This window comes from Pogoniulus pusillus, chromosome 30 (assembly GCF_015220805.1).
Source record: "Pogoniulus pusillus isolate bPogPus1 chromosome 30, bPogPus1.pri, whole genome shotgun sequence".
In the NCBI taxonomy this organism is placed as follows: Eukaryota; Metazoa; Chordata; class Aves; order Piciformes; family Lybiidae; genus Pogoniulus; species Pogoniulus pusillus.
This window is the reverse complement of record NC_087293.1, coordinates 13945866-13973620: the sequence shown is the minus strand read 5'-3', so window position 1 is coordinate 13973620 and position 27755 is coordinate 13945866. Positions and strand designations below refer to the sequence as shown.

At 49.9% G+C, this 27755-nt stretch overlaps 1 protein-coding gene and 1 long non-coding RNA gene across 4 annotated transcripts in view; both read left to right on the top strand.

Moving 5' to 3' along the window:
* Positions 1–130: 130 nt before the first annotated feature.
* On the top strand, positions 131–9678 carry LOC135188917 (uncharacterized). Its single transcript, XR_010307887.1, has 4 exons — positions 131–219; positions 306–428; positions 8609–8673; positions 9533–9678. It is a non-coding gene; the product is annotated as an uncharacterized LOC135188917 (long non-coding RNA).
* An 11908-nt stretch (positions 9679–21586) lies between these two features.
* The window catches only part of CCDC60 (coiled-coil domain containing 60), a 63207-nt gene continuing 57038 nt past the window's right edge, over positions 21587–27755 (top strand). For all 3 annotated transcript variants that reach the window (XM_064168220.1, XM_064168221.1, XM_064168222.1), the window contains exon 1: positions 21587–22396. In XM_064168220.1, coding sequence (XP_064024290.1) covers positions 21989–22396 — 408 coding nt within the window. In that variant the 5' untranslated portion in view covers positions 21587–21988. The remainder of the gene's footprint in view (positions 22397–27755) is intronic.

Below are 27755 nucleotides of genomic sequence, written 5' to 3'. Positions count from 1 at the left end.
GGGTGTAGGGAACCAGCTGCAACTTTGTTGGGGCTGCAGAGGTAATGAGCCACATCTGAGTTCCTCTCCCACCCCAGGCTATATAATGAGGTCCCAGGCTGAAGCTACACCAATGCTGGAGTAAAGGAAGCCTTGGGCTCAACCCTGGGGCTTCAGCAGATAAGACTGCTGCATCTGGGTGATGGCTCCCAGCTTTTGGTCCTGCAGCTTTCAGGGAGGGTATGTTTTGTTTTGTTTTCTTCTTCAATCATTTTCTGGTTGATTTGCTTCTGCTTTCTGATGAATTCCTTCATAACACCTTACAGAGGCTGTTGTAAAAGATGCATCAGCAATAATTTCTGGATGGCTGAGGCTGGCAATGGTAATTAGCATCGTGGACCTCTTGCACAGGCAGTGTGTTGGACTTGTGGAGCCAGCAGCTTCTTAAGGTATTTGATTGTCTGGAGGGTTGTGTACTAATGAAGTAATTGTAAGTGCAGACCTGCTTGTTTTTTAAGGCCATAACCTGATCATTGAAGTGAGGGGTGAGTAGTTCCTATGGGTGTTCGTGAAAGTGCAAAACCACCTTTGGAAACACTTCTGCCTCACCATCTCTCCCTCTCCATGTGGAGGATGGGGTGGGAAATGTGCATTTCTGGGGTGCTGCAGAGCTGGGATTGTTCAGCCTGGAGAAAACTGCAGGGGGACCTTAGTGCTGCCTTCCAATAGCTGAAGGGGTCCTACAGGAAGGCTGCAGAGGGACTTTTCATCAGGATGTCTACAGACAGGACAAGAGGGAATGGTTTGAAGCTGAGGGAGAGCAGGGTTAGACTGGAGCTGAGGAAGCTCTTAAGTATGAGGGTGGTGAGGCTCTGGAACAGGCTGCCCAGGAAGGCTGTGGATGCCTCCTTCCTGAGGGTGCTCAAGGCCAGGCTGGATGAGGCTTTGAGCAGCTGAGTCTAGTTGAGAGGTGTCCCTGCCCATGGTGGGGGAGGTTGGAGCCATTCTGTGACTCTGTGGGGAGTGGGAGCTGCTTGCTGCTGCTTAGGCTGCGTGTGAGGCAGTGGCCTCAAGCCATTAGACCTGTAAGACATCACTGTCGTGGCCATGCTGCCAGTTACATCACATTTCATGGGTCTATGGCAATTAGGCTGCACGGGCTGGTGTCACAACACATTATGGGTTATAGCTTCATAGAGGCTCTAGCAGGGAGCTGCCATGTGCAGGATGTGGCTGTGTGCAGGGAGGAGCAGGCTTGCTGCAGATATAACCCCAGGCTGAGGGGGCTTGAGAGGCACTGAGACCACAGATTTTTGTGGCCTGGGATCCCTGTCACACATGGGAAGGGGCAGGATTGCTTTCATTGGGGTGGTTCTCCTCCCCCTCTGCTCTGCACTGGTACCGTGTACTCAGCTGTGTACACACAGTACTCACCTGGAGTACTGTGTCTTGTTCTGGGCACCCCAGCTCGAGAAGGAACCACTGGAAAGGGTCCAGCACAGGGTCACTAAGATGTCTTTCAAATCCTGCTTTTGGAACAATGATGCTGCCAGCCAGAGCTGTGCCCTGGCCAGGGAGGGCACAGGAGCAGATGTTTGAAACATTTAATTTTTTGACTTCTAAGAAGTCTGCTCTGATAAAGCAGAGAAGCACATCTGAAGGAGAATCATATAATGTCATAGAATCATGGAATGCCAGGGGCTGGAAGGGACCACAAAAGCTCACCCAGTCCAACTCTCTGTCAGAGCAGGATCTCCTATACCAGATCACACAGGAATGTGTCTAGGTGGGTTTTGAACATCTCCAGAGAGGGAGACTCTACAAGCCCCCTGGGCAGCCTGTTCCAGAGGTTGGTGTAGTTGAACAGTCAGATGCTGAGCAACTTGCAAGAGGGCCCTTGTTGCCACCAGTGCCAGCACTGCCCAGGCAGCAGCCAGAACAGTGAGGACTGAGCCTGCTCCAGGGCAGGGATTGAAGCTCGGGAATCCAGTAGCTCTTGATTCAGCTCGGGACCATGAGCTTACAAGCTTGGCTCTAAGCCCCAGCATAGCCTTCCTGGATAGCTGAAGGGAAATGCAGGTGGTTCGTGCAGCCTTTTTGGCTTGGGAAAGGTTTTCTTGGCACCTTTGCAGCAGCGATCCTGCTTGCAGCACCAGCGAGCGGCTCCGAGCGCTGCAGACGGGGAGCCGGGATGGGCTCGGTGCTGGGAACACAGCACCGCCTTGATAAGGGCTGCGTCATGGGAAACCGGCCCCGGGGGACCTGCTGCCGAGCCAGCCGCTGCAGATGGGCCGAAGGACACGAGGAGATAAGGAGAAGGTCGCCCAAGCCCTGGGAGAGCTCTCCGGACGCTCGGCAGTGGGCGGCTCGGTTTGCAGGAGGCTGAATAAACCTCCCAGCTGCGCCCTGCCATCTGTCCTGAGCTGCTGAGGAAGTCATGGGGGCCCCACCAGCACCCCCAGCCCGCAGCGAGGGGGTGAGCAGGCTCTGAGCACTGGTCAGCACCCCAGCAGGGCCAGGCTGGGGCAGCACGTGGCCCCATGCCGGGCACCAGCTCCCAGTCTGTCCCAGAGGATTTACTTTCCTAAAATGGAAGCGAAAGCTGAATTGATTTATTTTGGTTGGCAGCGTGGAGAGCAGGGCAAGTAATCCCCGAGAAGCTCTAGAGCTGTCCAGATACACCAGACATCTCCAGGACTCTGGTTTCTTCTCCTAGGACCAACCCAGGTCTTCTATTTTCTGAGTCCCCAGCTCCTGTGGCAGGAGCTGGCTTGTGTCTGGGCAGGGCCATGGCCAGTGGCTGGCACAGCAGGTCCCAAAGTTGTATCTGGCTCTGCTCTGGACTAGCATTGCTCTTGCATCCATGTGTGCCTATGGCTCACCCTGCAGAGATGCCCTTGCTGCCTCTCACTTGCTCCTGGCACACTGGTAGATCGTGCTGTAGGGTCCTTGGGTGGCCACAGAGAGCCTTTTGTTGGCTGAGGGGGATGCTGGTGCTTTCCAGCTGCTCTGGGAGCTTCTCTGCAGAGCTCTGAGCCGCCTGTGCTCTGTGTGTCTGCAGGAGCTCAGCCTGTTCTCCTCCAGCACCCTCTTCCTCAGTGCTGCAACCCTCCCCTCCACCTCTCCATGCTCTCACTTGGCAGCTGATTCTTATTCCTGGAGATGATCTATCTAGGCTTGCCCAGGGGAGCTGATCCAACACTTCTGGATGTTTTTCCTTCCCAGAAGCCTCCCCAGGGGTTCCTCACTATTTCTCACACAAACTCAGGTCCTTGCAATGTAAGTCAGTTCCTCTTCTCCAGGGAAAAGTCCTTCCTGCAACCATCAGGGGTCTCCTCCACTGAAGTCGAGGCCATTTAGGAGTTTCATGTTTCTCTTTGGGAGTTTTTATTCTGTTGGAGATTCTTCCTTTGCTGCTGTTTTGGTCTCTAGTTGCAGAGCAAATCTCATCTGCTTTATTCTGGATGTCTCCAAAGATAAGACTTTGCCACGTGGTGGCCATGGGGACAGGGAAGGAAGAGATTTTATTTTCTCTAATGAAGGAACCCAGTGTCATAGAAATAACCTGCCCTGGCTGACCAGGCAGCCTCTTGGTTTCTCTTAAGTCAAAGACTGGGAAGTTCAGCAGGAGCTTCTGGCCATGAACTGGCACAGCCACCCTGGGCAGTAGACCAAGAATCCACTGAAGCTTTGACCTTCCCAGCAGAGAGGAAGAAAGACAGAATCACAGCAACACCCAGGCTGGCAGAGCCCTTCAGGATCACCAAGGCCAACCTAGAACCCTACTCTACAAGATTCACCTTAAACCATATCCCCAAGCACCACATCCAAACCACCCTTAAACACATCCAGGCTGGGTGACTCCACCTCCCTGGGCAGCTCCTTCCAGTCCCTGACCACTCTCTCCATGAAAAACTATTTCCTAATGTCCAATCTAAACCTCCCCAGCCTCAGCTTGAGGCCATTCCCCCTTGTTCTGTCTCCAATTCCCTGTGAGAAGGGCCCAGCAGCAGCCTCTCCACAATGTCCCTTCAGGTAGTTGTAGACAGCATAGGTAGTTGAGACCTCCATAGACAAAGCACTGTTGGTGGGGTGTTATGGCACTGTGTTTTGGATGCTTCTGCCCATCTCTGTAGGGGTCTGAGTGTGCTGTGAGGCTGAGTCTGCATCTTTGTAGGGGTCTGAGTGTGCTGTGAGGCTCAGTCTGGTGAGCCCCACCAGCATCATGAACTCTGCTGGTTGAACAGTGTGTGTTGATCATGGTGTTAAGCACCACCAACCCCTTCGTGCAGCTGCAGGTGCCTCTGTGCACCATAACATCTCGCAGCCATGAGTTCCTTTGTCAAAGAATGGGCTACAATGGGAGGGTGAAGGAAACTTTTCTCCTATTCATTTTCTTTTGTCAGTTTTTAAAGCTGGTTGCAAATGTTGCTGGTAATTAAAGGCCATCTTGTCATTTGGGTGATGCTCTGAAGTGCAACCTCCTGCTTCCAGCCAGATGCTCCCCAGCAAACCCATCCTAGAGGGGAGGAAAATTTCTTCTTCATTTTCTTCTTTCACATTGTTCAGGAGAGAAAAATACCCATCCCCTTATCTAAGGCAGCTTTGGAAACAACTTCTTATTAAAAGACCTCCTTGAAACATACTACAGCAGCTGAGGGTGGTTGTGAAGCACAGAAAGCCTGCAGAAGAACTCATTAAAACAATAAATTACAACTAATTAGAATAAATCAAGCTAAATCATCTCCAGTGTGAAGGTAAAATGAGGTGTGAGTGAGTGTTTTTAATAAGGCTGCTGCTAATCCCAGGCTCCACTTTCAAGTGATGCTGAGTCCTGCCACAGAGGTGATCCCACTGCTGGGATCAGGGCAGAAAACAGACCCAGATGAAGGCAAGGGGGAAGTGGGGCTAATGAGATTTTTAATTGTTTCCCAACCTGAGCTGCCTGTCCCTAATTGCACTGGGTTTGGGGACAGTGCAGCAGACGAGCTTGGGTTTGCTTACTTTGAGTTTTCCTCTCTTTGATTTGTGATGTGGAGTGGGGGCTGAGGGGTTTTGTTCCTCTGTCGTATGGCTTCATCACGTGCAGCCACGGCTAAACGACTTCTCTTCGTAATTAGCAGTGAGATCATCGCAGCCGCCTTGGCTCGGAGTCATTTCTCCTCTGGGCTCTAAAGGGCTGCTCAAAACAAGAGAGAGGAGGAGGGAGGTGCAGGGGGAGGCAGTGGGATGAGTGCTCTGCCTGCACCCAGGCAGCAGAGACAGGTGTTGGAGTGGGACGCATCAGGGACACCTTGGACCCCTGCTCCTGCACCAGCTAAGGGAGGTTTGGGAGATCTCCCTGTTCTCCTTGACTGATTTTGCTTCTTCACACCTTTGGCTCAAGTATTAAAGACCAGGAGCACCAGCCTGACCCACAGGGTGCTGGGAAAGACTTTCTGTGAGGTGTTAAATGCCTATGTAGGACAGAAGGTTTTTGAGCTACCCAAACAAAATGTCTTCTGCTAGGAATGGGGGAATTGTTTCTGGAAGCACCTGGAAGTGGGCTCAGCTCTTGGGAACATGGAGCCCAGAGCCAGCACTGGTGTCATGGCCAGGGACAGCAGAGAGACTGCTGAGACACCATAGCTTGAGCACTTCCCAGCTGCTGCTTCCCTCAGAGGGATAAGCACTGCTGCCGGTGCTGGAGAAATGTATTGGTTTCATTAAGCTTAAATGATTAGCTCCAAGTCTTGATAATGATACTTAATGGATCTAATATTTTTTTGGCAGTTATGCTGTTGTATATAGTGGTGTCTATCATTAATAACCTTCTTTAAACCTCCTTGCTTTCACTGTCACTAATTATGTTCAAGCCCTTCTTATGCCTAAGCCCAATTAGCTGCCTATAAAGAGGCTTTACCCCAGGAAGAATACCTGGCTGTGCTGGGAGGCAGACACTGATGTCTTAAGTTACTGGGCAGGAGGTTGTCTGGATTTGGCTGCAGGAACCAAGGACTAGATCCCACAGGGTGGTCAGGGCAGTCACGATGTGTGCTGCTTTCTGCAGGAGGTGATGGTAGAAAGCCCCAGGGCAGCCCACTCTACACAAAACTCTTTTTCCACTCACCCCCGAGTTTTGCAGGGTTTTAACACCAACCAAAGCTGCTCCCTGTCCTGGATTTTATCCCCTGTTGGTGCCCAAAGGGAGATGATGGACAGTAGGTGAGGGCAGTGGAGTCAGACATTGTTCACTGTTTTTTCCCAGGGAGTGATAAGGAACACATCAAGGATTCAGTTTGGCTCAGGGAAGCCCAGGACTCACCTGTAACTGCTAGATCAGACCCATGATGGATGCAGCCAAGTAGAACCAGGAGCACTGCAACCAGCTCCAAACTCTCCTGAAACTTCCTGCCACCTTTGGGAGCAGCAACCAGGCTTGGCTGTTTCTCTGCTCCTCCTTGTCCATGCCTCCTTCCCACCCCTCTGCGAGCTGATTAATCCATTAGGATTAACCTCTCTCTAACTCCTTGATTAGCTGCATTTAAAACCTCCATTTGTTTTGCTTTTCACATCAAGCCAGAGCCAAAAAAAGAGGCCAATTTGCAGCACTCCTGATTCACTGCAATTTCTGGGAGCGGGGCAGGCGTGCTCAGCATTCCAACACCTCCCTGGCAGCTCTGGGAACAGCACCACGGAACCAGTAGTCACCTGAGTTCCCAGGGATGGGTGTTGATGGTATCAGTGCAAAACCAGAAGATGCAGCCTGCCTTTCAAGACTGAAAATGTACCTGGGGGAAACTGAGGCCCTCTCAAAGTGACATGCGTGGGGCAGCAAGGCTGAGGCCAGGAGGATGGAGCCAGGCTCTGCTCACTGGTGCCCAACCACAGGACAAGGGGCAATGAGTGGAAGCTGAGGCATAGAAAGTCTCATTTAAACATGAGGAGGATTTTTTTTTCCCCCTGTGAGGGTGACAGAGCACTGGAACAGGCTGCCCAGGGGGGTTGTGGAGTCTCTCTCCCTGGAGGTATTCAAAACCCACCTGAATGTGTTTGTGTGTGATCTGGTATAGGAGATCCTGCTCTGGCAGGGGGTTGGATTGGATCAGCTTTGAAGGTCCTTTCCAGCCCCTGATAGTTTGTGATTCTGTGATCCTCAGCTCTTAAGTGTCCTTTCAGTCCCTCAGGGACAACCATCTTCCTGCTGCAAACTTCCCTGAACTGCATGCAGCAGCAATTACTCAAGGTTGGGCTGTGTGCAGGGTGGTAGGGTCCTGGTTTGGGCTCCTTCAGGCCTGACTTGCCAGGAGCAGACCCAGGGGTAGAAGCAGCACTCTCTTGGTTTCAACCCCAGCTCTGTGCTCTGTGGCTTCACCACTTGGGAGGTGAAATGGGTGCAGCTCTGCTACCACACCCTGCCTGTGCATGGGTAAGAGCAGCCAGTCCCCTCCCCAGCTGGACACAGATCATTCCCTGGATGAACTGGCTGCTCCAGAGTCACTCCTGCCACACTTATGTGATTGTTAAGTTGTAAGTCAACTAACATTAACCACTTACTGACCTGTGCTAACCATTTCATTCATCCTTCAGTCACTTCCTCTGGCTGTGAATCAATGTCTGGGCACCCAGCAGCAGTCAGTAGGGCTGGAGGGGCCAGCACATCAGGACCCATGGATGCTCTGCCTCTTCCTCTGCTGAGGAGGGACAAGGACAAACAGGTTGCACAGGGCTGGAGAAATGGGCTGAGCTGTGTATCACTGGCTGTAGAAGTTTGTCAATGTAGTCCTCGACAGGGATGACACAAAGAGTCCGTTTGTGTGAGGCTTTGGTCCAGAGCTCAGCAAACCCAAGGCTTAGAGCTCTGGGGTGCCCTTCTCACCTGGCTAATGACTGGGACCAAGGGCTGGGGGTCTCTTTGGATCCAGGGCACTGAAAGAGGTGCCTTGTGCTGGCATCAAAGCCCCTGAGCTATAGAGCTGTAGTGTGGGGTTGGCTGCTAGCAGGGAGCAGCTTTCTCTGTAGTGGTTTGGGGGTGTCTGAGAAAGGCTGAGTGCATCTGGGACATCACTAGAGCCCTTCTCTTTCAGGCTACCAACACACAGGACATTTATAAGTACCTCTGATATTTTTCTAAGGCTTTGGAGTGGCTCAATATGTTTCTAAGCTATTTTGGGGCACACAAGTGAGAAACACAAGTCACGAACATATGCACCTATGTGCATCCATATGCAATAGCCTGTGGGTTTGAGTGCCTGGTCGAGCTGGTTCAGTGCTCTACAAGGGAATCTTCTTCCCATTACTGAAGTAAAATAAGGCAACAGCAAGCAGAGGGCTTTGCCTTGCAGGACTGAAGCACCCGAATCTGGGCTCCTCTGCATGGGTGGTGTTGGAACCAGGGAAGCTTCTTGGGAGCCATCTGTGAGCTGTCAAAATATATTATAAGCTGCAGTTGAGGCTTAAAAAGCTTCACATCGATGCACAATTTGGGGGAAGCATCTTGCATTTCCATAGCTGTACAACAAGATTTTCTGAAATTGCAATGATATGAGAAAATGTCTCTTAAAGTGGCACCCAGATGGCAGGGGGAAATGGTGTTGTTTGAATTCTCTTCAGATAAATTGAAGCTAAAGGGATGTTAAACATTTTATAGGGCTTTTTCCCTGCTTCCACCACCTGCTACTGAAATGACACAGGAGTCATCATCAAAAGGAGCAAGTGAGTTCTTTATCGTGCACCACTTAGGAAATGGCCTCATCTCCATCCTGCATCTGATGGTAATGAACACTGAGAGGTCCTGGATCTGGCAGAGTTAGGTCTGGGCTCCTCGCTCCTCCTCCACAGAGGTTGGGGTGTGTGCAAAGAGCAGGAGGCATTGCAGGATTCAGGTTCCTTGTGGCCTTTGCATGGCCATGAGGCGAGCCTGGAGCGATGGGGGAGAGGCTGTTGGATCCAGCAGAGTGACAGCTCTGCGGGTGTGGGTGAGGTGCTGCTCCTCAGGATCAGCCACAGAGTAAGCCTCAGCATAAAACCAGAGCCTGGGTCACAGAATCACAGAATGGTGGGGGTTGGAAGGGACATCTAGAGATCAACTAGCCCAACCTGCCTGCTAAAGCAGGTTCACCTAGACTAGGCTGCAACAATGCAGGCAATATTTGTGCTAACAAATCTCCCCACCCACTGCCTAGGAAGGCAGCTCTCAGGCCTGGGATTTGTTGCTGGGGCAGGGGTAGCCCAAACTTACTTCTGAGGAAAGAGAAGGAGCCACAGGCAAACCTTAAATTCTCCTTGGAAAGTCATCTGATGCAGGATGCCCCCCTGGAGCTGCAGGAGTGGAGCACTTGGCTATAAATCAGCCTAACACCAATATCCCCTGAGTAGTTCTGCTTGAGGGACAGGCAACAGCAGTAACTCACCTTGGCTTTGAGACAGCACTGCTCAGCACCCCCCAGCCCAGGCTCACTCTGCAGGGCAGCAGGCACTTCCCTTATAGGTTTTACTTCTTTCCCCCCCCTCTCCTTGGCATCCACAAGCAGCATTTTCACTCCTGAGCTAAATCTGTCACTTTGTCTTGTAGCGGCTGCCAGGTTTTGAGACGCTGGCAACTTGCGAAAGCAGCAAGGGGACAAACGCCAATAGTCACACACCCGCCCTTGCTCAGAGAGCAGAGCCGGGCTTTGTGGTTCTTTGCTTTTGTTTTGAAAGTAAAATGAACGTGTTTACCCTGTGGTTTACTTAAGCCTACTTACTCATTGCAAAAGAAACGTGTGCGGGCTGGTTTGTCTCCTCTGACAGGTCTCTCTTCCCCAGGGTGGGCTGGGGTGCTCAGAGTGAGCAACAGCAGCAAATATGCAAGCCTTGGTTGTGTTGCCTCCCAGGAAGATGATCTGGGGGTGATGGGAGAGTAGCCCTGAGGCTCCAGAGAAGCCTTTCCCTGCTCCATACCTCCCTCCCTCCCTACTTGTGCCAGCAGACACCCATGCAGTGAGCAGCGCCAGTGTCTGGGCAGCACCTGCACCCAGGATCTTCTGACACTCTGCTGGGTTGGGAACGGCTGCTTCCAACTCCAGTCAAGCCTGGGCCACGTGGAGCAGCCCTTTCAGCTCACCTCCAGACAAGCTTTTTTTTTTAAGTACATTTAAAAGTTCTCCTCTTAAAGCAGATGGGTCCACCTGGCAGGCAGGGTGATGCCCCCGCTGGGTGCGGAGATGTCTTCGCGCTTGACGCAGCATGGAGGTCACTGTGAGGAGAGCAACGCTGTGTTTTTTCCCAGCACGCAGGGCACTTCCCAGCTGGGTGCTGGCTCGAGTTTTGGGAAGAGATCCTGGGCAAGATCCCAGCCGTTTCTTCAGTGGACTGAGCCCGCAGGGAGTACCTGCCCAGCAGCAGCGTGGGCTTTCCGGCACCCAGCAGAGCTGCAGAAAGCCGTGAGGGCTGAGGCTAGATATTTTTAAACAACCTTGGCCGGGCAAGCTTTGCCTTTTCCTGTTATCTCTTCCTGCAATTATGGAATGATTCAGTGGCAGCTATCCTGTGGTTTAATGCAAGCAGCTTCCTGCAGGTACGGCGTGCGTAAGGCACAGTCGGGCTCCCTGCTAGCACACACCGCTGCCTCCTGTTATCTCAGTTTGAGGTGTTCAGCAAATAATCCCAATCTTCCCTCCAAACGCCAGGTTATTTTGGAGGGAGGTGGTCATATTATCTATTATACTCACAAACCCAGGTAATAACAGTGGTACCATTTGGTGGAGCGCTGTTCATGCAAGGAGGCTGTCGCTTGTCACCAAGAATGCTGTGTGGGGCAGCCTATTAAAAAGAAAGTCAAAACAAGGCTGGCAGGAGCCAGCCTGAGGGCATCACCCTCGCTGCCGGGGCTCTGTGAGCATGATCGTGTTTCCTCCGCGGCAGAGCCACTGAGGATGTTCTGTACTGCAGAGCTATGCTGGCTTGGCTGGTGCAGCCTAGGATGTGCTCATCAGCAGGGCAGCAGTGACGTCCTGGCATGCTGTGGCTTGCAGGGACACCGATAGCACTGCCCCGGGTCTCATGCTCCTGGGTCATCTTGGTTTCAGCAGGTGCTTGCCCTGAGCCTGCTTTTGCTGCCTGCTTCACTGTCTGAGCTTGCTCCCCAGCAAACCCATGTGCTGCTTTAGAGCCTGGCCTGCCCAGTGGATCCCACTGGAGTCAGTGGGTGCTAAATCCATCCTGTGGGATGCACGGGGTGCAGGAGGAGATGCAGGTGCATGAGCCCTTTGGATGCTCACCCCACAGGATGGGCAGGTGCTGCAGTTCCCTGATGCCTGGTCACAGCCAAGCACACACAGCCCAGGCAGCATTAGCTTGTGGCTGGCGGTAGCAGGCACTCATCCTTCTCCTCCCTCTTTCCTTTAAGAAAGACATTTCAAGCATAAAAGCAACTCGAAGGCAGGCACTTGCACATCTGGAAATGTCTCATGAATGGAATGAAGGTTTCTGTAGGAATTCAGCTCCACTGAATTTGCTCCACAGTGAGCCATGAGCTATCCAGTGCCACAAAAGTCTCTTAACTTTTACTCGAGGGACTCCAGCACGAACCCAGCCCACACTTCCCCCCTCAAGCTGCCACCCTGTGCACTGGGGGCTTCAATACCCTGTGCATAAGAGGATGCTCAGTGCATCCACAAGAGCCATGCCAAAGCCTCAAGCAACTTTAGCATTCCCTTTTTCACAACGGAATGGCAAACAGAAAGCTCTGTGGAAGCGAAACGCCTCTCTCAAATCATCAGGTTATTTTTATGTGCATCGATGTTTTCTGGTGTGTGTATGTGTGTGTGTGTGTAAATACCTCCCCCACACACATACTTTTATCTCAGGGAGTGAAATAAAAATAGCTGCTGGTGGCAAGGGGAGCAGGCGAGGGGGCGGCTGCGCTTTTCGGCAGGATCTCTTCAAGGTTGGGAAACAGCAAAGCCGTGGTGATAACGTGAGCTGACAAAACCTCAGCTTCTCCAGGCCTGTGAGGAATGGTGTTAATGAAAGAGATCTTAATGACTTCCCCTCTGCGTTTCGATTCATTCTGACAAGCTGCAGCCAGGAGCTCGCTCGGTGTTGCACTTGAGGAAGTTTTGACAAGCTCCAGGGCTGCAGGCGTGCTGAGAATTGCTGCTCGGGGGCTTGGCAGAACGACTCCCATCCTGCCCAGGCTGGGATGGCATGGAGGGATGTCCTGCTTCTCTGGGCTGACAGCAGTGCCCACTTTGTCCTCTCCAGCCATGGAGCCTGGGTGATTTGCCACGACAAGCCCCACTGCTCTGCAAGCCTAGGCTGGGTGAGTCGCAGGGGAGATGCAGCATGACACCAGAGAAGCAGCCCATGCTGCAGCTTGATACAGATGTATACACTCTTTATTTCATTCTTTCACCCCCTCTAAGTAGGACAGCAGCAAGGAGAGATTTCTGAGAACCTGAGCTCTGCAAAGAGGAGAGGAAATTTCCCTTGGGAATGCAAACCAAGGAGAGTTATGTGATCCGGCAAAGCCCTGCACAACCCAGAGCCTCATGTGCCCCAGCTTAGGATCGTTTATCACCATTGCTTCTCTTGTTTTCAATGATAACAAAAGAAGGATTATGAAATACTTTGCTGTGGGAAGTTGCATGGCTGAGTGGTGGCATGAAGGGGACACAGTGAGTGCTGGAGTGTTTGTGGAGGGCCGGAATATGCCCAGTGCCCATTGTGGCACTGGAGGTCAAACTGCACCAGTTGAACTTGGCTGAAACACAGCCCTCAGAAATAAAACCACCAGGGCTAATAATACCCAGGCTGCAACCCGCTCCCAGCAAGCCTCTGCCAGCTGCTGCAGCTGGCTGGAGCAGAATGGGGTCACAAGTCACTGAGACACAGTGTTGTGCAAAGTCACTGTCCCAGTCCTCACTGGTGGAGGCCAGGTCTTGCAGAACACACAAGTTCCCTCTCCCAGCACTCCCTCGGGGGCCCTGTGTGGGTGGGAGTAACCTGGGTCAGCATGGTCAAAGCTGCCACCTCCTCCTCCTCTACTTTGGGAAAGAGCTGGGAGGATTTCCAAATGCCTCTGCTTGGCAGCTAATCCTCAACTGTCCCAGTGACATGCTGGAAGTAGATCTGAAGAAAGCTCAAGGCTTGTGTCCCTATAAATTGTCTTGCTGGTTGGTCCTCCCCCTGCGCAGCATCTCCCAGCTGCTGACAATCTCCAATCCATTAACTCCCAGCAAGGCTGACACTGGATTCAGGTGGGAGATGATGAATCAAGAGAAGGTGAATAAACAATCACTGTTTTTTTTCCTGTAACCTTCCTGGCTGTTGTGAGTCCTGTGTTGCGATCTGCTATGGCTGACAGGGACCTGGACAACCCCCAGATGGCTTCTGCAAGTATTTCTGCCTTCAATGCTCCATGCACAGGCCTGTGCACTGGGGCAGGTCACAGGTAACATCTAGCAGAGGCTTGCTGGGTTTACAGCCAGCTCCTGGGGGGTTGGCAATGTCCCATGGACATCTTGCTGAGCAAGTTCCTGGCAGCCCCAGAGGCAGGACAGCCTTTGGGAGAAGAGCATTGTCCTGCTGCATGTTCTGTGCATTTGCTTGGTGCATTAAATTTCAGAGCTGCTTTTGATCTGGAGCAGCTCTGATGGCTGTTACTGGGGCAGGTCAGACCCTGGCCAAGCCTCCAGGTGCAGTTTGGGTGGTGGCCTCTCCCCGTTGGTGGTTGGAGCCGTTCCCTCTGTACAAAGCTGTTGGCCTTGCAAATTGAAGCAATTTAGGGCTTTTTTTTTTCCAAGCCCTGCATTCTCAGCAGGGTTTTATCCCCCGGCAAAGGGTGAAGCTCTGACATGAGGGGAGGAACGCGGGTGGCAGGCGGGTTTCAGCTGTTTCAGGGAGCAGCAGCAACCCCTCTCCCCTTCTCACCCACACTGCGTCAGTACTGTGAAGACACTTCTGTCTGAAATGGTGTGTGCCCACAGCTCCTCTGAGTCATGGGTGCTAGCAGAGAGCTCGTAACTCTTCATTTTTTCAAGTACAAACATCTTTGGAAAAGGGCATTAAGTAAAACACTTGACTGAGGTCCCGGTGGTGACTAATTCCCACGGTACGCCCCGCTCCGGCGCTAATCCTGCTGAGCTGACTGCAGGCTGGGGGGTTTGCAGGGATCCTCGCCAGCAGAGGAGCAAGGAAAAAGCTGAATGTTGCATGAGAGGAGCTCAGAAGGGAAAGGTATAGGCTGTGGTGGTGGCACAGTGGGGACAAACTCCGGTGTGCGCCCTCCTGGTACTGCCACTCCCTGGGGAATGCTTTAGTGTGAGCTGCGCTCTCGGTCCAGGGGTACAGCCCAAAGCATGGCGTTTATCAAAACCTAAGGCTTCTGCCCAAACGTTGCTGGAAAGGTTTGAGGAGGGGAAAATTATTCTTCATGGAGGAGCTGGGACGGGAATTTTTCCTCCCCAGCTGGGACAGTCTCTATCAAGGAGGTGGCAGCTTGGAAGACTACAATAAGGTAAATCTGTATCTGCAAAGGGCGCTGTCTCCCACCAAATAAAAGCTGGCAATCCCAGAGCTCTGCGGAACAATTAACCCTTCCAAGAACTCCCCGTGGGCACAATACCCAAGCCACACAAAAAACCCTGGGATGTGGCATCCCCCAGGGCTAGCACTTCTGAACCACAGCCCCCAGCAAACCTCCCCTGTGAGTCCCTTTGCGGCTGCAGGAGATGGATGAGCACAGATCTCCCCAGAGCCAGCACAGAACTGTTGCTGGGACAGACCCTGCCGTGCAGCCGGGGCCGAGCGCTGCCGTTGCTCCGTGCCAGATGGCATTGCATGACCGGCTCTACAAAACAGCCCTGCCTTTGTTTGCTGTTTGGGTACCAGTTGAAAACACCACCCCTCGTAGGGGACTTCTGCAAGATGAAGCAGTTCTTCCCCAGCTTTGCTCTCCCTCTCTTTACATCAAGAGCCCCCAGAGCTGCAGAGCAGGAGGCAGCCTGCGTGCGCCGCCGACGAGACGGCTGCAGGACTGGGCGTAACTAATTAGAGTCTCTATAAAATGACATCTATTTCCACAGATGGGAAGCTGCTTCCCCTTTCTATAGCTGCTTCAGTTAATTAGTTATCTCAGAGGTTGCATTTGCATTCCCAGCTTTGTGAAATACCCTTTTGTTAACTACTTTTCATATATTTTTATGAAGTCGGCCACTGAAACGGACTCATTTATCTCACCAGCGACAGGCTGAGAGGCTTGCCCAGAGCTGCGTGCCAGATGCTGGGATTGTATAATAATGTTTGGCTTGTCTGGTGTTTGGAAAAGAGACAGAAGGTGCAGGACTGTGAGAGGAAAGTCCCAAGCTGCTAAAGCCAAGGTCTGGTTCTTGACAATATCTACAAAAATGTCCAGCCTGCTGCTTTTGGGCAGCTTGCAGGAGCTGGAAAGGATGGTCTTGTTGTCAGCCCTGGGCTTGGATGTCTCCATCCTCATCTGATGGGTATGTAGTGTAAGCATTCAACCTCCTCAAGCTTCATCTGCTGCAAACCCTCTCCAGCAACAGTGGATTCATGTTGTGTCCCTGTGGGCAGGCGGGGCTCCTGGGGACCCTCCCCACTGTGCCAGTGTAGCAGGGAAGGTTCCCAGGAGCCCTCCCAGCCCGCAAGGAGCTTGGGGACATCCCAAAGCTGCTGCTTCAGCCATGCTGCACATTTATCCTCCATTAGTGACATCACGAGCAAGAGCGATCGATCGCTGCTGTTATTGCTAGGAAATGCTTGAAAAATCAATGTTTCCTCTGAAGCAATCAGGGCTGTTGTGGGTCTGCTGTTTTTCAGGCACATTTCCACCACGAACTGTGGAAAAAGCTGGATAAATACAAAGCACAATGCAACTGATTTCCTTACTCCTGACAGCACAGCTGTCTTCTCCCCATGCAAGACTCAAAGCAACCTGGTGTGCTCAGGTATGTACTCCCATATGGGGGTGGAAAAAAGCTTCCCAGACCACTTACATGTGTTTAGGGAGCATATGAGATGCCCAGAGCTGTTACTGGAGGTGATATTTAGAATCATAGAATGGTTTAGGTTGGAAGAGACCTCAAAGATCATCCAGTTCCAACCCTCTGCCATAGGCAGGGACACCTCCCACTAGAACAGGTCGCTCAAGACCTCATCCAACCTGGTCCTGAACACCTCCAGGGAAGGAGCATCCACAATCTCCCAAGGCAACCTGTTCCAGTGTTTCACCACCCTCACTGTAAAGAACTGTAAAGAACTTATTCCTAAATTCTTCCCCAGTTTTGCCATTCCCTGGCACCCACTGCTCAAGGTGCTGCTCATTTCCCTGCTGCTCCACACCTGCAATGCATGAACACTGCTGAATGCCCTAAATGGGGCAGCAGAATTAGGCATATGCTGTTGGTGGTGCTGGGTTTCTGCTTTCAGAAGGCGTTGGAGCTTTATGCATTGTGGTCAGCCGGCCAGGGACATAAATCCCTATGGCAGGGGGCAGGGATGGGTTGCCCCAGGGCATTCTGCAGGCACCCTAAGGGGAATTATGTTTAAAAAAAGGTCATCCTGCCATGGGTTCAGCCCATTTCCAGGGAAGTTTAAACTCCAACTTTGAAAATTCAGAGCACAGCCCACTTGTTGGGGGGGAGAATACAGCCCAGAATACGCAAATCTCTTTATTTTCTGCACCACTGAGTTTGTATTGGCCTGTTAGTCGACGCTCCTGAAGGTATCCGCTGGGATGCAACTATTATACATCCAAACTGTCACAAAAGGAAACGTGGCTTTGAAAGACAAAGGGTAATTTATTGAGAAAAGGGTGTCATTTAGGTGGAAGGACAGAAAAGAAGAGAGACAGAACTGCCAAAAGAGAATAACAGATCCACTGATAGTCAGGGAACAGCTTTGAATTTCCAAGGCTGCCCTTGAGGGATATTGAAAATAAAAGCGAAGGACAAAAAAAAAGAGGGAGGGGAAAAAAAAAAGCAAAGCCTTAAATACAGTGACAGCAGAAACCTGAAGGATCACAGTGAAAAATGGGACTTTCTCCTCTCTAACAATAAGCAAGGAAAAGATAGCAATGTAATTTGTAAAAGCTGTTAAATTGCCACCAAAAATTGTAAGCTGGATGGAGAAATGACACAGAAGGAGAAAAGAAACAAATGCCTGCCTGTGGCTCCTGGAGCATTGCTTGAAAATGGCAGGAGATGGTGAGCAGGGTGGAGGAGAAATGGAGCTGAGGAAGGGTGTGATAGTTTGGGTATTACCTGCCCCCCCCCCCCCCCCCCCCCCCCAAAGTCACCCAGATGAGACTCAGCTGAGCTGGAAACTAAGAATGAAGCTATATTTACAGCTTACACAACATACAAGCAGATATACACAAATACATACAGTTATACACACATTAGAAGTAACACAGAAACACAATCCCCCTCCCAGAAACAAAGTCCCCGGGAGGGCTCCCAAGCCAATCTCCCCTTCCCCCTCCCTTCAGAAATAACCAGATCGACCCAGGTGTATCTCATGTGATAAATTTGGAGATCTGAAGTGAGATGTCAAAAAAGATGACAAGGAGGTTAGAGGGAAAAGGGGTTAGGTGGATTTAGAGAGCTAAAGGCAGAGTCAGCCACAGAGACCAGACTGCTGGAGAGAAGGCACAGCCAGCAGTGAGAGCTAAGAAGTGTGTGAGAAGTGACCCTCTTGTCTATATTTTGACTAGTTACATTTCTCAGCAGAAAAACAGAGAGATATAGATTACTGTTATTTTATTCTCACAGTGAAGGGTTTCATTTCTCTCAGTAAAAATTAGCCTCAAACCATCACAAAGGGGAAGAGCTGGGAGAACCCACCTGGCTTGGCTGAGGGGCTGGAGATGGGCACCACAAGAACTTTACCTGGCAGCCTCTGAGGGCTGTGAGAGGAAGTGGGTTTGTGTGCCTGCAAAACCTCAAGCCCATAGAACCATCTTTTTTGTTTGTTTCTGAATGATGCCCTCCTCTTCTCTCTTGGTGGGAGCTTTTGTACATGGAAATGGCACTAAGGAGCCAGGCACAAGCAGCTCGCTCCTCTCTGAGCTCAGAGCTCCAGAAGGAACTTCTTGCCAGGGAGGAGTTTTCAGGATGGGTTCTCAGTGACAAACTTCAGGGGAAACAAATTGCAAACAGCCTAGAAAAATGTGTGATGGGCTTGTGAAAAACAGCCAGGGTCAGGGATTCACAGATTGCTTTGAGTAGGAAGAGGCCCTCAAAGGTCATCTTGCCCAACCCCCCTTCAGTCAACAGGGACACCTCCTACTAGATCAGGCTGCCTGGGGCCACAGGGAGACTGATCTCAGATGTCTCCTGGGACAGGGCCTCAACCATATCCCTGGGGAACCAATATTTTACTGCTCTCATTATAAAGACCATGCCTCAAGTTGCCTATGGGGTGCAGGTGCCCATGCCAGTGGGATGGGGAACATGGGTGCAAGAGGCACTGGGATCTCTCCTGGGATATCAGGAGAGATGAGGTGTCCCCTTTGAGCCTTTTCCAGCCTAAGCAGCCCCTGAGCATCTTGACAAAGCCAAGTAACACTTTGGTTAATTCAAGGCCATAAAAAATGGATCCACTAGGCAAGCAGAGTGTGGTTTGGGCAGAGCTCCAAGGCATTACAGCACTAAAGGCTGCGGGAGGGGGACAGTTCTCACATGCCCACCCTGGTCCTCAGCAGCACATTGCAGCATCTGGATTGACTCGAGTTAAATTATGAGAGGGTGCTGAGGGTGACATATCTCATCTGACATCCTCCCTTCTAGGACCTGGAGCTCCTGGCAGGTCTCAACCTGATGCAGCTAAAGGTCGAGCTGATGATTCTTGAAATGCAAACCCATCAGCAAAACCAATCAAGCTCCATTTTCTGATGCAAAAGCTGTGGCTCTAGAGGCACATTTTTAGGCATGAAAGCTGCACCTGGTGATTGTCTAGCAGGTATTTCCCTGAAGTCCCCGGAGCTGAAATCCTTGTGCTAGATGAGATGTCACCATTTGTATTTGGGAATTCACTAAAACTGGTTCTTTTCTAAATGTTTTAGTTGAAACCCTGCTCATACACCCAGGTCCAATAAAAGCAGGATCACCATTACTAACCTGTGATATTTCCTGGGGTTATCTCAAACACTGGGTGCAGGAGTATTTCTTTTCAGCTGGAAACATTCATGATGAAGACGAAAAGTAGCAAAAATGGCTTTTTCCACTGTTGAGCACATCTGTGTGCCAACACCAGTGGCACAGACAGCTGCATGGGTGGGAAGCTTCTCCCAAAAAACAAAGCAGTGCAAGACATGGAGTTTTGAGAAGCAACTCAGCTCCTACAAGATATAAAGCTGAGGAGGCAAACAAGGTGGGAGGGGAACTTTCCCAGGTGCAAATGTGCCCTGTGTCCTCCTGAAGTCCTGGGGCTGTGCAGCTCTCCTCCTGCTGTGGCTCACTGCTTCTGCCCTCTCACGTTTGGTCACATCACTCTAAATCCAAAATTGTAATTGTAAAGAAGTGTTGGATAGATAAAAAATGCAGGGAAATAATAGCAAGGGTGAGATTTTTTCAGGGCTGATAGGAAAGACTGGGCGGAGGGAAGGAGGAGGTGTTTCCAGATACCTCATCCCTTCAGAGAGCTCACAGGACTCAAATGGTTGGAGTGATCTTGACAGGCTAAAAACCCAATCTGCTGGAAATCATATACCTCAAATAATGTGCTATTGCTGCTGATCGTCCATGTACTTTAGGGCTGAATAGATACAGTATTAAATTCATCTCAAGTTCTCATTTGCCATCAGTTACTGCTTGTTTGACAAGGTTTGAGTGAAGTTTGAAAGGCTTTTACTGAAAGTGGTCATAGGAGGAGTGAGATTGGATGGGTTTTCTCCAGGGCTGAGCAGCATCTCCCTGAGGCCCTCATGTGCCAGGGGGCTGGGGTTGTTCAGGCATGCACCCCAAGCTGTCCTGCCAGGGGAGAAGCCAAGGGCTATAGGTAATTGTACTGTTGATGAATATTAACCTTTACTGTTGCAATGCAATTCAGATCTCCTGCTTCCCATTGCTTTAACCACTGAGCTTTCCCACTATTTTAGGAAGTGTTAAGGTTTTGTTTACCAAAAGGCAAAATATGTCATTAATTGCTTTGACTTCCCACAAGCTCTAGTGTCCCTTAATCTCAGGTGTCCCTCAGCTGAAAGCTAGGTGAGAAAATCCATCTCCACAGACTTGTTTTGGTTGGAAAAGATCCTTAGGATCATTGAGGCCAACCATTAACGAAGAACTTGACAGCCTGATCTAGTGTGAGGTGTCCCTGCCCATGGCAGAGAGGTTGGAACTAGATGATCCTTGTGGTCCCTTCCAACCCTGACTGATTCTATGATTCTAACTCAGAAACTGGGAACGTCATCTTGGAGAAACCTCAAACTAGCTACTGTCTCCTGGTGCCCTCCAGTGTGGGTTTTGCAAGAGGAATCCCTTTTAGGCTCTCTCCCTGGCCCCCTGGGGCTGAAGCATGGCTGGGGTGGCACAGCCACACCACACAGCCTCATCCCTAAGGGCAAGCCAGCAACCAAGCGGGCACAGCGCACTCATGCTGCAAGTCTGGAGCACAGGTGGCTTCCAGTTGCACCAAGGGAAGTTCAGGCTGGACAGGAGGAAGCATTTTGTCACTGAAAGGGTTATCAGGCATTCAAACAGCTTGTCCAGGAAGAAGGTGGAGTCCCCATCTCTGGAGGCTGTGCAGATGTAGTGCCGAGGGATAGGGTTTAGTCAAGAACTTGTCAGTGTTAGGCTAATGATTGGACTTGATGCTCATAAAGGGACTTTTCCCATCTAGGCAATTCTGTGTTTCTGTAACAGGTCCCATGAGGAGCAGCTGAGGGAACTGGGGCTGTTTAGTCTGGAAAAAAGGAGGCTCAGGGGAGACCTTACTGCTCCCTACAGCTACCTGGAAAGAGGTTGTAGCCAGGTGGGGCTTGGTCTCTTCTCCCAGGCACCCCGAGACAGAACAAGAAGACAGAGTCTCAAACTGCACCAGGGCAGGTTCAGGTTGGATGCTAGGAAGAAGTTCTTCACAGCAGGAGTGATTGGCATTGGAATGGGCTGTCCGGGGAGGTGGTGGAGTCACCGTCCCTCGAGGTGTTTAGGGGGAGGCTGGATGAGGCACTTAGTGCTATGGGTTAATTAGAAGGTGTTCGGTTTGACTCGATGATCTCAGAAGTCTTTTCTAACGTGCTTAGCTCTGTGAGTCTGCGTAAAGGTTCCCAGACACCGGCACAGGCTGCCCAGGGAGGCGGTTGCATGCCCGTGGCTGGAGGTGTCTGAAAGAGGCAGAGGCGCGGTGCTGCCGTGCCAGGGGTCGATAACGCCCGGACCCGAGGACGTGTACAGCTCCTGCCCTCCCGACTCGCTGCCGTGCGCCGGCGGCTCCAGCCGCGGCCCCGCTCGCACACACCCCGCGCGGCCCCGCTCGCCCCCCCCCCCCCCCCCCCCCCCCCCCCCCCGCAGGCAGCACCGTGCGCGCGCGCGCAGGCGCGGGCGTTCCCTGGCAACGCCGGGCACGCGCCGGCCGCGCGGGGCCGCTAAGGTCGGCGGCGCTGGGCCCCTGCGGGACCGGGCGGAGGGGCTGGGGCCCGAGGGACCGGCGCGGGGGGAGCTGAGGCTGGTCTGCAGGGCTGGAGCGGCCACAGGCTCTCGAGCAAGGAGTGCGGGCAGCGGAGGTGGTGCCGCTGTTAAAATAGGTGTCAGGGACGTTTACCCTTCAGAGGGAGTTTCCCAGGGGACTGCTTAGGTTTGTGGTGTCCTCGGCCCCTTCGGGATTTAGTTCTGTTGTTCGAAGGGCAGCTAAGAGGAACGAGGCTTCATGTGTTAGGTAGCAGCAGGTTCTTCTGCTGAGCTACCCTTTAGAAAGCTGGCAGGGCTTGTTTCAGAGTTTGGGCAGCAGGTGCATGGTCTCATGTCTGGGAAGCTACAGCTTTTAGTAACCTGGGCACCGAGACCACCTGGATTGCCATTCTAGAGCCATGCCAGCACTAGAGGCACCTAAACCCAGCAGAGCTGAGTCACCTGTGATAGCAAATGCAGGGAGGAGCAGGAAACTCAAGGCACCTGTGGCATCAGATCCGCCTAAGGCCAGCAGAATGAAGCTGCAGGCAGCCACTAAAGTGTTGAACCCTCGGCGTTTTGTACGTGTCCAGGCTTTGCCTGACTCCGCACAGAAGGGCGGAAAGGTCTTGGCCAGAACCAGAACACTCTACAGAAGCAGTGGACCTCCAAGAGAACAAGTCTTCTGGGAAGACTACAGCAGGAGGCAAAAGCAACTCGCTCAGGGACACTTCACCGCTGCTGGGAAGCCTTACCAGGAGCTTGGTGAGATTCTCTACACAGACCCGAAGAAACTCACCCTCTACGCTCTGGGGCAGCTTGCAGAGGTAGGTCTGGCTGCCCTGGTTCTGCTTTAAACAGATCTGCAGGGAGGCTTTTCTTCTGTGTAAATCGCAAGCCCATGTTTCAGTGGTCATTTCTGTTTAAAAGGGATGTTTGAAACAATACTCGGTGCCTTCCAGGCAACCAGCAACAGAACAAGGGGACACAGTCTCAAGTTGTGCCGGGGAAAGTATAGGCTGGATGTTAGGAGGAAGTTGTTGGCAGAGTGATTGGCATTGGAATGGGCTGCCCAGGGAGGTGGTGGAGGCACCGTCCCTGGAGGTCTTCAAGAAAAGACTGGATGAGGCACTCGGTGCCATGGTCTGGTTGACTGGATAGGGCTGGGGGATAGGTTGGACTGGATCATCTTGGAGGTCTCTTCCAACCTGGTTGATTCTATGATTCCTGTGAGTAGTCACAACCTGATGTATAGCATTTGATGATGGCACAGAATGTTTGTTATTAAAGCTTTGGTGTGTGTAGTGTGATTTGGGAGCTGGCTTTTGAAACTGATCTTTAGTGTTCTCAGTGAGGGTGCTAAATGGAGCAGAGACAATAGCAGGCTGATGAATGAAAAGGAAAACGTGAGATAATGAGAATGAGCTTAAGGGAGGATACTCGGGGAAAAGTATCAAGTCTTGCAAATAGGAGGAGGGGAAAAGATGAATTGGAAAGTAGGAGTGACAAATGGCAGTTGAGGGGTGGGTAAAAAAGCTCAAACGTTGAGCGCAAGAATGGTCTAGAAAGTGTTTGTAATACAACTCACGTGAGTGGGGATGGCTTTAGAGGTAGTGGATTAATTATTTTGTATTTTACTCTGCACCTGTATTGTGCTCCAGGAAGGTGTAAGGGGATTAGCCAGGAGTGTCTGTGATTTTATGTGGCTGCTGATTCCTGGTTTCCTTAAGCACTGCGTGCTACTGACACTGTGGGTCTTGAACTGTCTCAAGTTACTTCTGATTTTTGAACTGCCTTTTGTTGCTTTTAAGTCGGTCTTCAATCATTAAACCACAGGGACAAGAGCTCAGACACCAGTGCTTGAGATGAGCTCTCAGTATTCTGCCATTCGTTTTCTTTTCCTTGATGCTGTTGGCTTCCACGAGGACCTCTGAAGCTGTCTTGGGGTTTTTGTGCTGCTTTGTGTAGAGAGCAGTTTCCCTTGTGGAAGCAGAGCAAATCTGTATCGTCAGTCTGTGTGACTTGGAGCCTACACTTTGCTATGGTCTTTCGAATGGAGTGCCCAAGGGGTAGTTAGTCTCTGACAGCTGCAGCAGAAGCAAGTACAGTTATTATTCAGGGTAGGCAGAAAAGATTCTGCCCACCCACTACTTAATTTTCTGCTCTGATTGTGTGTGTTGCATTAGAACTCATAGTTTTACATCAAGTATTTTAAGCTTTACATAGTCAACTTTATTTTTACATACTACTTGAAGTAGCATCTTGCTCACTGTCTTCTTTCTGCAAATTGGTCGACATCCAGCAAGTGTTGCCAGTGTAACTTCTACACCATTTTTCCTTCTGAATATTAGAAGTTGCTTCAAGTATTTTTCAGTTGCAGGTACATTCTTTAACACTGTGACAATCCTGGAAGTGCTGGCTTATTTGTGGTAGTGGTGGTGGTTGCTTTAGTGTTGAAAAATTATGTCAGGATTTGATCCTTACAGGTGCACCGAAACCCATTTGGAACTCAGCAACTTAACTTGACCAAATTACGAGTGTACAGCTTGCACAGAAAATAAACATCTATGTAGGCCACTAAATGTGTGGTTGTGGCTTATGCTGTAGATTCCTGAAGCGAGCAGAGGGGATGTAGTCACAGTTGTGGTTCCTTTTTGTTGGAGACCATGCCTGAAAGCGCTGCACAGTTATGAAAACCTCAGACTAAGCAGATTTTTTTCTAAAAGGTATTGGTTACTAAATTGAAAAATTAAAAACAATTATTATAATTTCTGGCAACAAGCCTGACCTGTTCTCTGCTTCCCTTCACCTTCTCAAAGTTGGGGAGGCCCAGGGATTTTATGCTGCTCTTGCACCAGCTCTCACTATTTAAGCTGCCAGTGTGCTCTGCAGAGGTACTCATCAGGGATACTAGAACAGAAATGTACTTCTATAGACTAATTCTAAGAAAACTTTGTGTTACCTGTATTTTTGCTTTGTTTGGTTTATTTAGTCCATTCCCACCCACACTTAGCAGTCCCCATAGTATTTTGAATCACTGAAAGACTAGATACTGAGTATGTCTAATTATAGGTGTCTGAGAATACAACATCCCTGATAGTAAAACCCATGATCTCTGATTAATGCATCTGCACTCATTTGTGCCTTCTGAGTTGGTATTTACTTCAGCTGATGATTTGCAATGATGAATGACAGTAAAATGTGTAAACAACAAGCTGATAAAAGCCCTGTGAATTCAACAGGACTCAAGTATACAGCTGTCTGCCAGAAAAATGCTACTTTTAAACCCCCCAGATTTTAAGAGCTAAAAACATTTGAATAAGTAAGCTGGAATGGTTATACAAAATTATAAGGGCATAGCATATTCTATGTAATAATTGCACCTTTAGGATGCTTTCTGCATATACTTGATGGCAGCAGATAAGAAAAGCTTTTTGTAACACTGCTGATAGATTTGTCATCTGAAAACACAGAGCTGATACTGGACTGTTGTTACTTGCACTGAAACTGCTGGTGTGCGTTCACACAGAGAATGTGGGTGCCTGTCATACAGGGCAATGCTAAGTAAGGCTGGGCCAATGTAATGGCAATGGAATTGCATTCCATTATAAGCCACGAGGACAAAATAAACCCTGTTCAAACTACTAGCAGTACTGGTGAGGGATGGGGGAAGCTCAGGAAGTGCAGCATTTGTTTAGTTGAGGTATTTTTAACCACAACAGCCCCTCCCCATAACACCCCCCTACAACAAGGAGTAGAGTTTTACTCATCTCAGACAGTCTTATCCAAGCAGAACTGAGTGGCCAACTTTCACAGCAGTGTGGGTTTTGTGACCCTTCATGTGGCTTTAGAGCACCAGTTATTCCAACTTCTATCCCCAGCAGTGTCTCTGTCTTCAGATGTGCTTCATGTGGTGGCTTTCTGTGTGTGCTATCTGCTCCCTGCCACTGGCTCTACGAGAAGAATCCTGAGAAGTTGAACGAACCATGTATTTTAACCAGAGCAGCTACACCAAGCATCTTCCCATGGGATTTCAGGTCCTTGCCTTTTCAAAACGGGGGTGAGAGAGGAGACTCACCATGGGACTGCCTTGTCCTGTGTTGTGTTAATACCAGCCCATGCCCTGCTATGAGATAGAGCCATTCAAGATTCCATTACAGACTTGGAAGTTACTTTGTTCGCTCTGAGGTTTTTTCCTCTCTCTCAAAGGTCAGGTGCACATTGCAGACAGCACCAATTCATTGAAAGTCAAAGAATGTAGCTACCCAGACAGTATTCTTGATTTCCTAAGTGTGCAGAGCCATGTGTTAAAGGTCTCTTTCTTATTCCTTAATGTAACACTGCATGGTGATGTTAGTCACCTTCTATCATGTTTGTATGCCTTTTTTCCCCTTAATTGCTATGACAAATTGATTTGCCAAACCTCTGAGGTAGCTTGTTGACTTTTTATATGAAAGAAAGGTGACTTTTCTGAACAAGCCTTAAAAACAATCCAAGTCCAAAAAATATTGGGTGTTATTAATGTTAAAGCCTGCTCTGTACTGGTCACAAAATTTTGTTCTGTAATTCTCTGCTGTGGGTAAGTGGGTCACAAGATAAGATTGACAGCAGCATCAGCAATGAAAGGCATTAAGCTGGAAACCAGAGAAGAAAGAGGAGCAATTTCTTTCAAGAAAAATTACACTGATGTTGTTATTGCTGCAGTTAAAGATCTGCCAAGGTTTCCAACTGAAATTCTCGCTTTCCAGAAGACTAAAACCATGTGTTTCCAGACAGACTTTCAAATGCAAATAACTTTCTCCCTGCTAGCTGTTTGATGCAAAGGTCAGTCATAATTCCTTGTTTTCCTGCTCGTCCCAGAATAGTCTTAATGGTGGGTTGCCTTCCTAGTATCTCCAAAATGAACTGGCTAGGCCAGGTTGCACAGGAATGGTGACATTCGTCATGCTTTCCAAATTGATTAGCCAATATTGTCATTGATCAGCCCCAATCTCACACCTGTATCTAAGGAGGACCATTCCTGAGCATTTTCTTTACAGAAGTAAAAACCTTTATTATGGATTTATGAGAAGCTTCAGAAATACTTTGAGACTTCCAGTTTGAAGAATATGACTTTTTAACAGAATGTGAGTTCAAAAAGAGTGGCACAACAGTTAACTACTCAACTGGCTTTGAAAGTGGAAAGTTACAAATTACTTTCTGGAGTGTATTTCCCTATATTAGTTATATGAGGTAGAACATAAGGGTGAGTTATCACTGGGTTAGCTGGCATTCAGAAGTGCCAAAGCATTGAGAGAGATGTTCAGACTCAAGTGTCTCTTGGAGTATTTTGGTAGATCGTTGCCTGGTGAAGCTGGACTCTCCCACATCTTTCTGCTGCTTGCTAGAGAGAGTCTCTGAGTGTTTGTTGGTAAACACTTGAGAATCTCTTTAACCACTAAACGACATATACTGGCAGCATGGAAGTAAGAACTGGGAGATGTGCTTTGTTTGCAAGGGTTAATTCATATTTAATTTGAGGTTGGTTGGGTTTTTTTCCTGCTTGTACTATTTTGCCAGGCTGTTCATGTCCTGACAGTCTGTCAGCTCAGGAATTACAGTGTTTATACAGGCTGGTGTTCTGGACAGGAAAGGGAACAAGCAAGAAACAGGGAGGGTACAGAAGACATTGTAGCAGAGTGTCATGCTTTCAGTTTCCCCAATGATCCACGTTTATCCTGTTTGTCCTTGTGCATTTCTGACGGAAAATGGAGAATGAAGATATAAAGCCAAAGCACAACAATTTTACCTTTTATTTTTTTTTTGGCTGTAACCACAATGCATGACCCCAATTGAAAACTGGGGTGAAAACTAAAAGCATCTGCAAACCCTGGGTTGTTTTTACCCCTTCATTGTATGGCTCTACAGATTGTGTCATGGCTTGCGTTGTCTTGGTTATCTCTTGCAGATGGTGAACAAAATACACTTCCCGAGTGCAATACACTTAAAGTGAGAAACTTCCACTTCTCAAAAAATTTACTTCCCTTTTATTTTGCCTGTTTTGTTTTGTTTTGTTTTCTGGAATCACAACTATTTGCAGCTAGCCATGAGCATACTTGCTAGAAATGCCCTGGAGCAGAGGAGAAAAGTCTGTAGCTGCAAACCTCTATCAACTGACCATAGTTAGCCCCTCACTATCAACAGAAC